The sequence below is a fragment of the Passer montanus genome, unplaced genomic scaffold (genome assembly GCF_014805655.1).
Source record: "Passer montanus isolate IOZ18808 unplaced genomic scaffold, ASM1480565v1 scaffold63, whole genome shotgun sequence".
NCBI lineage: Eukaryota > Metazoa > Chordata > Aves > Passeriformes > Passeridae > Passer > Passer montanus.
In genome coordinates, this window is record NW_024371371.1 from 150,764 (window position 1) to 162,281 (window position 11,518).

The window sequence follows — 11,518 nt, forward strand, 5'->3', positions numbered from 1 at the left end:
ACCCTCCGGAGCACAGCTCCCAGGCTGGGGAGCTCACAGCAGGGTGGGCTGTGGTGAACATGGGCTGGAGCCCCTGGACAGGGAAGTGCAGCCTCTCCCAGCCTGCAGGAGCAGGGAAACTGAGGCAGGAGATTCTTGGATGCCCTTGTTTCCCCTCCCGGGTCCGAGCAGGGCTCGGCAGCGCGGGGCCCCCATCACGGAGCCTTTGTGGCCCGGGCGCCGCCGCAGCGCCGCTGCTGAGTCAGGGATTCGTGCCGGGGAGCCCCGTGACCCAGCGGAGGGGGACCCTGGGGGAGAGGGGTGGCGGCCAAGCACCGAGGCGACAGCTCTGCGGAAAGCCGGCGCTGCTCCGTGCTGGGGCCGAGGGACAGAGGGACAGCTGAGCAGCAGCCGGTGAGTGCCTTCGCTTTCTCCGGGGGGTGCTGAATCGGCAAAAGCTCCTGATGAAACCACAGGTGAGAGTGGCTCCAGCTGAGCCGGGAGTGGATGACCGTCTCCTTCCGTGGTGGTCATCGCCAGGAAAATGTAGGGACATAAGCAGGGGACAGCTGACCTGTCCCTGAAGGAAAGGTGTTTGGGAACAGCTCTGACCCACTGCCACAGGGACAGCCCAGCTGGGGACCCCGCTGTCCGTGCTGTGCACCTCAGCTTCCCCCACAGAGGAGGGAGAACAAGGCACCACTGGGTCCATCGCACTGGAGGCAGCACAGGAGCACTCCCTGCCCCTGTCACGATGAGCCCGGGCTGCTCCGGAGCTGTCTGCGGGCTCTGCCCTCCCAGTGCCCGCTGGAAGCTCTCTGCTCGCTGGCCTTGATTTCCCAGACAAGCATCTTAGAGATCAAATTCATGTTATTTCATTTTATTTTGGGGTCCCCAGGTCAGCATCTTCCCTGGTACCGTATGCCCTGAGGAGCAGGGAGCTGCAGCTCTCACCCTGCTCTCTGCTCACTGGCCTTGATTTCCCACACAAGCATCTTAAAGATCAAATTCATTTTATTTCATTTTATTTTGGGGTCCCCAGGTCAGCATCTTCCCTGGTACCGTATGCCCTGACCCACCTCTGAGCTGTGGTGACGCACTCAGCCCCTCTCCACCCCAGCCCTGCCCCTCAACCCAGATCCAAGCCCACCAAGTTAAACCCCAAACCCTTCCAAGAACAACCCCACACCCCTGTCCACGCTCAGCAGCCGGTCCCCCACCTTCACCACATCCTTGTGCTGCAGCTGCCATGGGCTCCCGGCACTTCCCGGCCCGGACCGTGCTCTTTGAGAAGGAGTCCAGCGGTGTCACGTACCGTGTGCCCGCCCTGCTCTACCTGCCCTGCGTGGCCAAGCTGCTGGCGTTCGCCGAGGAGCGCCTCAGCGCCGACGATGCCCACGCCAACCTGCTGGTGCTGCGCCGCGGCACCATCTACGGCAGCTACGTGGAGGTGGGACAGGGGCAGGGAACACTCTGGGGCTGTCCTCATCGCTTGGGGTGGCACAGCCAGGCTGCTGGAGGCAGGACATGGGGAGGGGAGGCTGGCATGGGTGGAGTGAGTCACAGGGTCACGGGTTGGTTTTGGTTGGAAGGCATCTCAAAGGCCATCTTGCTGCATGCCCTGCCACCTTCTGCTATCCCTGGTTTCTCCAAGACACATCCAACCAAACCGGGAACACTTCAGGGATGGGGCAGCCACAACTGCTCTGGGCAAAAAAGTGGGGTGGTCCTTACCCTCTCTGTCCTCTCCTCCTCCCTGGCAGTGGGAAGACATGCGTGTGCTGGAGACAGCAACGCTGCAGCACCATCGCTCAATGAACCCCTGCCCACTCTACGATGAGTTCACGGGCACCCTCTTCCTCTTCTTCATCACGGTGCTGGGCAGGACGCCCGAAGCCTACCAGATTGTCACTGGCCAAAATGTGACCCGCCTCTGCTGTGTCACCAGCGCTGACCAGGGCCTGAGCTGGAGCACAGCCACAGACCTGACCCAGCAGGTCATTGGAGCGACCATCAAAGGTACCAGCTGCAGGGGTGAGGCGAGGGGAGGGCAGCCAGCACGGGGGTGGCCCTGGGTTTTGGTCTCCTGGAGCCACCAGTGGTGTTACCACGGGTGACTTTGACATAGGAATCCCACAAACTTCCAAAAAGGTGGAAGAGGACCTCAAGCAGAGGGGAGAAGGGATGGAGGGAGTATCTGTACCAGTTACTGGGAATGGGGAGAAGATGGAGAGGCCCCATAGCCATGGGTAGGAGCATGTGTGAGGACAGCCAGGCAGCACTGGGCTCTGTTGCCCTCCCACCCCACCGCTTGGCTTGGCTTGGCTGAGAAGAAGCCCTGGGGACCCTCCCACGTTGGGCATGGCAGGGCAGCAGCGTGGTGGTCCCTCCTGACCCCATGCCACCCTCATCCCACCCCACCTGTGCTCCCCAGACTGGGCGACGTTTGCGCTGGGCCCCGGGCACGGCATCCAGCTGCGCTCGGGCCGGCTGCTGGTGCCCGCCTACAGCTACCACATCGACTGCAAGGAGTGCTTCGGGCAGCTCTGCAAGACCACTCCGCACTCCTTCGCCTTCTACAGCGACGACCACGGCCGCGCCTGGCGCTTCGGGGAGTTCATCCCCAACCTGCAGACAGGCGAGTGCCAGCTGGTCTCCGTGGATGAGGAGGACGGATCCAACGTCCTCTACTGCAACGCCCGCAGCCCCCTGGGCTTCAGGGTGCAGGCGCTCAGCACGGATGACGGGGCTGTGTTCCACGGGGGGCAGCTGGTGCAGCGGCTGGTGGAGCCTCCCCACGGCTGTCACGGCAGTGTCATTGGCTTCCCCGCGCCACTCCTGTACGTCCCCACGGCCTCCCGGGACAGCGGGGTGTCCTCCCGAGGCTCAGTTTGCCGGTGGCTTCCTGGGGCGCTCCAGAGGTTTGGGCACCAACAGGCAGGAGGTGCTGAGCTGCCCGCTGGCAACCACCACGAGCCAGATGAGGCCAGTGAGGACTGTCCCACCCCTGGGCATCTCGATGACCCCCACAACGCCACCCTGGTCCAGGGAGACTCTGCAGCACCCCCCAGCTCCACTCCCTTCTTCCAAGCGCCAACGTGGATCCTCTACTCCCACCCCACCAGCTCCATGTCGCGGGTGAACATGGGGGTTCACCTGAGCACCTTCCCCAGGGATGCAGAGAGCTGGACAGAGCCCTGGGTCATCTACGAGGGCCCGAGCGCCTACTCGGACCTGGCGTACATGGAGCTGCCGCTCCGGGACGCGCCGCTGGCCGGCGGCACGGCCATCGCCTTCGCCTGCCTCTATGAGAACGGCGTGAGGTCTCCCTACGAGCAGATCTCCTTCAGCATGTTCACGCTGCACGACGTGCTCCAGAACATCCCCCTGACGGCCGCGGCTCCCCGGCGGCGCCGCGCGGGGAAGAGGAGGAGGAGGAGGAAGAGGAGCTGCCTGGTCTCCTAGAGCCCACCCCAGCGCTGGATCCTGGAGCATCCACCCACAGGCTGGGTCCTGCCACCATCCAGCACGGCCACACGGCACAGAGGTGTGTTGCTGTCCCCACACTGGGGTTATCTCGTTTTTATTGCTATTTTTTAAATTCTGGTTTGGGTAGGGAGGCTTTTGCCCCCGGGCTCCTCTCCAAGCAAGAGCCACCTCTGGAAGCAGATACTGGGGGGCAACAGCAGCAGTGCAGGGGGAGGCAGCCAGGGGTACCCTGTGCCAGCCCTGAGTGCCAGGTGCTGGCTCAGGGGGATGTGGTGCTCCAGCTGTGCCACACCTGGTACCACCACCCTGCTCTGAGGGCTTTCCTCCCCTTGTTATAAATAGTTATGCTATATAAATATGGTATATAATGTTAAATTCTTTCTTTTTCATGAAAAGGCTTTTCTCAATGGCATCTCTGAAGGCACTCTGAGGGTTTGGGCTGGGGTAAAGTTCTGTTCCTTTACTGTAGCTGGGATGGGGCTGGGGTTTATATTTGGGCTGATGATAAAGAAATATTTGTATTGCATTACTTGTCTGTCTGGGCTTTTAGTTCTCTCTCTTCATTATTTTTCTTTTTATTACAATTTATTATTTCAATTAAAGTGTTTTTATGTCAACACAGGAGATGTCTCACTTCTACCCCTCCAATTCTCTCAGCCTCCCATGGCATGGGGGTGAGTGGCTGGGTGGTGCTCAGGTGCCAGCTGGGGTTCAACCACCCCCATGGCCCAGTTACTGCTTTGTCTGCTCTGGGATTTGGTTTTTTAATGTGCCGTGGCCATCACTGCTCTCCTGACCCTTGTCAGTGTGGGGACAAACCCTCTCCCAGCCCATCAGGCTCAGGCCCATGCTGGGTTAAACCTGTAAGGGTTATGGGGAAGGGGTTGAGCACAGGAGTGGGGTCCTGCTCTGGGGAATGAGCAGCAGCTGCTCCTGACACTGGTGTGTGACTGAACTTTGGGGGTTACACCTCAATTCCTGCTCTGCCTCCCCCAGCACGACTCCATCCGAGTGCCCCAGCTCAGCTCCTCAGGGCTCCTTCACCTGTCCTGGCCTGTGCAGGTGACAAACACCAGCTCAGCTACCCTAAATATGAACTGATGAACAAAACTGATTAACAAGAGTGTCCAGCTCTTCACTCTGTGACACCACCATGTCTCATTTTCCACCGGGGTGGGTGGAGGCTGACAAATGAGAGACAATATGTAGAATAAAAATTCTCAGCTCCGCTGAAGTTGCAAAATAGAACTTAAAGACTAACTAGCAAGTGATATAAAAAGGTGTAAAAGTAGGCAGACAGGATGCTAAACACAGCTGGAACCAGTGGAGAAACAGGTAATGAGGAACATGGTGACTTCTGTGGCAAAGTTATTTTACAAGAAACAGCAGCTTGTGCTCTGAGAGATTCAAGGCAAGGTCACAGCGTGGGGGCACTCAGTGAGTACAACCAGCAGACACCCCTGCAGACAACCCTCTAGGATCAAAGAGGACTTCCAGGGAGGGATGGAGGCATGTAAACTGCTTCTAGGAAAAGTGGTGTTTATTGCTCTCTAGGAATGAACCTGTCTGATCATGATGGAACAAAGCCCTGCTGTGAAGCTCCACAACACACATTCGCTTACAGGAGACATCCTGCTCTGTGATAAGGAGTGTCTGCTTTCTAATGCTCCAGACTGGCTCAGGAAATGGCTTCTCTGCTCCTTTCAGTACCACGAGGGGGGCTGAGGCAGCTGCTGGGCTCATGCCAGGGTGCTGGAAGCCAGGTCCTCACCTCCATCCCTTACTGGGCCAGTTCCCAACCCCAAACGGCCGCCAGCCCCAGGGGAAGGGACCTGGCCCAGCCAGAGGATCTGCACAGGAGAGCCCTTGGCTCTTCAGCCCCTGGGTGTCCATCCCCCACGGGGGCTCTCTCAGTCTCACACGGGGCTCTTGCACCAGGCTGGTGTCACAGCTCTGCTGTGCCCCCTGTGCCAGCAGCCAAGTGACAGCCGAGGTGACACCAAGGTGACGCCTCCTCCTGGCACTGCCACGGGCCCTACTTGCCGTCACAGAAGCCACAGAGGCAGCCCAGGCAGCCATTGAGGATCTGCAGCAGGGCCAGCACCATCTCGGCCACGCTGATGAGCAGCAGGAGGGAGAACAGGACCACGTGCCAGGTGACGATGCCCTCGGGCTCCAGGCAGACGCTCCAGGTTCTCCGGTTGTACAGGTAGTTCTCAGCCCTGTGTGACAGGAAGGGAGAAAATGCAGGATGCTGCCTGCAGCAGGTCCAGGATCCCACCACTTTCTGCCATGAAACACCCCCCAAACACCCCGTCCTTCATCCAGGGGATGAGCAGAATGATAGCTTAGAAGCAAAAAAGAAAGGAGCAGGCAAGAAAAAGAATGGTTAGAAGGACGATGTGTGTGATTCCATCCTTCATCCAGGGGATGAGCAGAATGAAAGCTTAGAAGCAAAAAGAAAGGAGCAGGCAAGAAAAAGAATGGTTAGAAGGACGATGTGTGTGAATCTAAAAAGAGAACAGAATTATTTTGTAGCACATACAGTGACAGGAGGGAAAGAAACCTATACAAGAACTAATTCTGCCATCTCTCCCAGAACTGACCTGACCACTGGAAGCAAAAACACGGAAGCTAATGTCAAGATGTTCCAGTGCAAAAACATTGGAATAAAACATTAACCACGGGTTCAGATATGATGAAATGTTGGTAAGAGTCTGAAGTAAAGAAATGGGAGCAGTGGGGTTCAAACAGTGAACACAAAGGGATGATTCCACTTGATAATAAACTAGCAAACAGTGCTGCAACGTCTTATTTGAGTTCTAATCTGTTACTTGATATTACAATTGCTTCAGCTGGGAGGTGAGAGGGTGATGAGGATGGAAAGCACCACGTAGAGACCCATGCAAGGTGAGGATTCCTCGAGCTACCAGCGAATTGCACCAACCACCACCAGCAAGCACCCCCCCATCCCTCCATTAATCCCCTTAATTAGCAATAAACGGATGAGGCAGTGGCGATGCAGCCCTCACCTGGCGTCAGGCCCCTGCTCAGTGGCATCCAGGAAGGGGTAGCCCCAGAGGGCCGGGTGCCCGGGCCCGGGGCTGTTGTAGAGGCACAGGGGCCCGTTGGTCAGCCCCACGCCGCAGAGCACGAAGCAGGCGGCAGCGCCCAGCAGCGCCAGCTTGGACAGCACCACCGAGAGGAACGCCTGCAGGGACACGGCGGGCACGCTCGGATCAGGGGGCACCAAAAGCAGCCGCGCCTTGGCAGCAGAGTTTGGGAGGGGGGAAGCTGCAAACTGCCCTCCCCAGCTGTGGCTGAGGATGGAGGCACTGCTGGAGTGGCAGGCGTGGGCAGGGAGGAGGGACAGGGACCTGCAGAGCCCATCCCAGCCCTGTCCCCTGGGGAGGTGACACCCTGCCATAGGAGAGCAGCACCCTGCCTCAGGGCCCGCCGGGGGACGGGGGGCGTTCACCGCATCCCACCGTGGCACCGGGGAAAGGGTCTGTGCCCTGCACAGGGGAGGGGACCCGCCACAACCCCCACGTGGCAGAGCAGGGTCCCTGCCCTGTGCCAACTCAAGGCCATGGAAGGGGAGTGTTCCTGCCCTGTGACAAGGCAGGGCCATGGAAGGGGAGTGTCCCTGCCCTGTGCCATCACGGGGCCATGGCAGAGGATGGTCTCTGCCCTGTGCCAACGCAGGGTCATGGCACAGGAGGGTCCCTGCCCCGTGCCAACGCAGGGTCATGGCAAACGAGGATCCCTGCCCTGTCCCAGGTGGGGCCATGGCAGAGCAGGGTCCCTGCCCTGTCCAACCCTGGGGCCATGGAAGGGGAGTGTCCCTGCCCTGTCCCAGTGCAGGGGATGGCAGAGGAGGGTCCCTTCCCTGTCCCCCTGTGGGGCCATGGCAGAGGAGTGTCCCTGTCCCGTGCCACCGCGGGGCCCTGGCAGAGCAGAGTCCTTGCCCTGTGCCATCATGGGGCCATGGCAGAGGAGTGTCCCTGCCCTGTCCCATGCGGGGCCCTGCAGAGCTGGCACACACCCCCGCCCTGCCCGGCTCGGCTCCCGGCCCTGGCTTACGCTGTGGCGGGCGGAGCAGCCGCAGCGCTGCCAGCCCAGCGCCGTGACGTGGATCCCTGCCAGCAGCACCTGCGGGGACAAAAGCACAGCTGGGGGACAAAGGGGAGCCAGCTGCCCTGCTCCATCCCTCCGGCCCGGCTCCAGGGCGGGCTCTGCCCGCGGTACTCACGGCGATGCCGCCCCAGAGCCCCGGCACGGCCCGGGCGTGGCTGCCGATGCGCCCCTCCCGCAGGTACCGGGATGCTCCGCCGGGGAACAGCAGGAGGATGCTGGCTGCCGCCGAGAGCGTGCCCAGCACCAGCAGGCAGGGCCCCACGATCCGGCTGCACTTCCCCACGCACATGGCTGTCCTGCAGGGGCACGGGGAGGAGGAGGAGGAGGGGAGGAAGGGGCTGAGTTTGGCCCCGCAGCGCCCCGAGGCTGCCCCAGCCCGAGCCCCTCTCACAGCTGCGGGGCTGGGTTGGGCTTTTGGGTGTCAGTGCCCCTGGCATTGCCCCTACCTGAGGGCAATTTCCAATGGAAATTCTTTGCCAAATGGGCACTGGTGTTCCCACACCAAACCCCAACACCTGTGTGGCTCTTCCAGAATGTGTCCCAGCTCCTGGCAGGGGAGGATGGTCTTTAAGGTGCCTTCCTACCAAAACCAGTCTGAGATTGTGTGGAAATGTTACTGCAGGGAGCCAAGCACCTACCACAGCTCAGTTTGGCTTTCAGTGTTTACAATGAGCAGGAGGGAGCCAGGAAAGAGGGAAAATCCTGTACAAGGGCTTGTGAAAGCACATTGGTCTCCAATCAAATCCAACAGCAATTCCATCCCTGTCCCTGCCATAGGTCTGAGTATGTGAAACCAATTACATTTCATTAAGAAAACATTATTACCTATCCTCCAATTCCACTGGCATCTTATTAAATTATGAATTTATCTAGAAAGCACCTGCCCAGGTGCCCAAGGTATTTTGGATACCTTGTCCAAAACTGCCTCTCTTCTGCACCTACAAGACCCTTTCTGTACAGGATGCCCTTTGGTCACTCTGGCACTGCTGAAAACAGCATGGTTTGCTGTTGCCCTGGCTCCCAGCTGTTTTCTAGCCTGAGATCTCTTGGCTAGAAGTTGTGCTAACACATTTTCCCCTTTCCTGCTCAATTGCAGCCCATTTTGCACAAGTTCCCCAGCTCCACTGGTTCTTGCTCTGGCTTTCCAAAGCAGAAGTGGCTGTGGCACAGCGGGGTCGGCTCTGTGGGAAGAGCAGCTCAGCCCCTCCTGCAGGGCTCCAGGCCAGGGAGGAGCAGCCAGGGCAGCACATCCAGCCCTGGCACTGCCCGAGGGGCTGGGGGACACCAGAACAGGGGGATCAGCCACGCCAGTGCCAGCAGAGCCCTGGGGAGGGCAGAGCATGGAGGGACAGGGCTCTGAGACCCCTGAGGGGCACCATCAGCTCCACATGTCCTGGAATCCCACCTCTCTTGATCTCCATCCTCCCTGCCTTGGTTACAGGGAATTTAGGGCCTCTTGCCCCCAGTGAGGTCCTCCTTGCAGCCCAGGGATTGTGTGTGGCTCCACACAGCCCAGGGACTGTGTGTGGTTGTTTCCTGCCACATCCATGAGTGCCCTCTGTGAGTCCCACCTCCCCACCACCTTCTGGAGCAGCTCCTGCTCCTCTGAGCTCACAGCCCGGGCTCTCACCTTTCTGCTCATCTCCCCTCCACCTCTCCAAGCACTCTCCTTCCCCTCCACCGCTGCCCTCTCCCTGGGGATGGCAGGAGGTCTCTTTCTCCCAGGGAATGCTGTCCCTTCCAAAGCTCCCCTGAGCACGCAGCTCCTCGGCCAACACAGACAAACCCCCGTGCAGGGAGGCAAAGCCAAAGTGCAGGTGGTCCTGTGTCCATCAGGAAAGCAGGACACCCTTCTGCCAGCACACCTCCACGACCAAAAGCACAGGGATTCCAGCAGAGCCCAGGGAGCTTCTCCCCCCTTCCCAGCTTACCTGGAGAGCAGAGCAGCAGTGTCCAGCCCTGGCTGAGCCCTGGCCCAGGGACATCACCCATGGGTGACTATTTATGACAGCTCAGGGAGTGCTCCCCTCCCTCCTGCCCCCCCAGGGCCGCCCACCAGGCCATGACCCTCTGGCCATGTCCCCATCCAGGGAAGGATGAGTGGCTGCATGAGCCAGCCTCTGCTGGCTCTTCCCCATTTCAGAATTCACACTGGCACAGCTCAGCAAAACAGGCACACCCTCAGATTTTAAGGCTTCTACCACATCTGCACTGAATGCCTCAACCACTGCCTGAGTAGGGAACATTGCTGCTCCTGGAACAACCTGTTGGGATGATGCTTTCCTCTCTAATATTTCACTAAAATCTTCAGAACAAACATTCCCTTGTGTCCACTGGCTCCAACCTCCCACCCTTTGCTTCCTCACAGGTGTCTCAGCTTTTCCTCAGGTGCTGAGTGCATCCCCACCACGTGTGTGTCTCATGCCTTGCTAATCAGATTGAAAGAGGAAGGTTATTTCTTGATATCTTCATTATTATAAATCCTCAGATATCAGCATTTCCTATCTGCCATGGCTGGCAGTTAATGTGCCACAGGGAAACTCCAATTCCCACAGAGAAGGTCAGGACCAGGAGCAGGAGAACATCAATGACCTCTGAGTCTGAGAACAGGAGTCAGGGAAACAGTAGCACCAAAAAATGGCAAAAAGGGGCAGTTTTGTTGGCAGAGGAGTTGCAGGTGGCACAAGCAAAGAGAAGAATGGCTCGTGGGCTGTGCAGGCAGAAGGAAGAACTCAAAGAAGAGTTCAAAGAGCCACATGGGAAAAGATGAATGGGTGAGGTGAGTTACAGCAGGCAATTCCATTCCTCTTGTGAAAAAGAGCTGAGGAGCAGATTATTCCTCTGAAAGGAAAATCAGAGTTGGCACCAGGAGAGGAATCCCCATTTTAGTCACAGAATCTCAGAATAGTCTGAGGAGGAAAGGACCCAGCAGGATCATGGAGTCCAACCCATGCAGGGATTGAACCTGAGACCCTGACAGTCTCAGCACTGGGCTCAAGCACCTGAGTTAATGTCAGGGTATTTCACCCTTAAATTAAACAAATCAGTCTCCAAAATGAAGGCAGACAACACATACAGGACAAGCAGAGTCCAAGTTCTCCTTCCTCTCTATTTTCACTTTGAAAGAGGGGAACCCATTTTTCACTCTGCAGGAAGAAAATGTTTTGCAACCTCGTCCTGTGCCTTTCCTACGTCACAGCAATCTGAGGTTCCCACCACACACATGACCTGCTCCATCATCTCCCACAGAAAACCCCATGCCAGGAAGTGTGAAGCATCTGGCTGACTCTTCCCTGGATTGCTGCTCTTTTCCTTATAAGAATAATCCTAATAGAGGGCTAATTTTAGCCCTGCACGTGAGGAGCTGCGTGCTTGCCTTTCTCACACCAGTTACTGTGAAAGTGCCAGCACAACCAGGAGCTTGCTGCCAACTCACCCAGTCCTGGTGCAGCCAAATGTGGTCCCACCTAAGACAATTCCAGCTTGGCCAGGTCCTGCTCTGGTTCCTCACAGCTGCAGAGGGTCTTCACCTCCCTGCTGCCCTGTGCTTCCCCAGGCTCCTGTGGGGCTGGGGGAACTGCACAGCAGGCTGGCTTTCCAGAGTGGCTTGGCTTCAAGGAGAACCAAAGAGACTGAGGGGAGTCTGACCTGTGAGAAGGAAAGTGGATGGAAGATGTTCAGCACCCTCTGGTCTCTGCCCTCCTCAGCATCTGCAAACCTGTTTGTGCCACTGCTCAGCCAAGACTTCTCCAAAATCCCCTTAGACAAGCCCTGCAGGGTGTTTGTGGCTGGAACTGGCTGAGGAAACACAATATTCCCTTTAGGGCTTGCAAATGTCACCTGAATTTACAATCCAGATAAATCAACCCCATGAAAAGTTGGAAGTGTACAGAAAGGAAAAATAAGTAAATGA

General features: G+C 58.0%; 2 protein-coding genes across 3 annotated transcripts; one reads left to right on the top strand and one right to left on the bottom strand.

The window, feature by feature from the left end:
• Positions 1–292: 292 nt before the first annotated feature.
• Positions 293–5,483, top strand: NEU4 (neuraminidase 4). 2 transcript variants are annotated; one of them, XM_039728006.1, is made up of 4 exons: positions 293–393; positions 1,224–1,429; positions 1,743–1,998; positions 2,414–4,991. In XM_039728006.1, exons 2-4 carry the CDS (start codon positions 1,229–1,231, stop codon positions 3,442–3,444), a joined length of 1,488 nt encoding a protein of 495 aa, XP_039583940.1. In that variant the 5' UTR covers positions 293–393; positions 1,224–1,228; the 3' UTR covers positions 3,445–4,991. The 2 variants fall into 2 exon arrangements, 1 of the variants encoding a protein (XP_039583940.1); XR_005629688.1 differs by lacking the exon at positions 293–393 and adding an exon at positions 5,023–5,483 and having other exon boundaries at positions 1,201–1,429; positions 2,414–3,526.
• On the bottom strand, positions 5,230–9,564 carry TM4SF19 (transmembrane 4 L six family member 19). The gene is made up of 5 exons (XM_039728009.1): positions 9,537–9,564; positions 7,721–7,901; positions 7,552–7,620; positions 6,501–6,679; positions 5,230–5,690 (listed from the first exon to the last, which is right to left on the bottom strand). Exons 2-5 carry the CDS (start codon positions 7,892–7,894, stop codon positions 5,504–5,506), a joined length of 609 nt encoding a protein of 202 aa, XP_039583943.1. The 5' UTR covers positions 7,895–7,901; positions 9,537–9,564; the 3' UTR covers positions 5,230–5,503.
• Between the last annotated feature and the right edge of the window lie 1,954 nt (positions 9,565–11,518).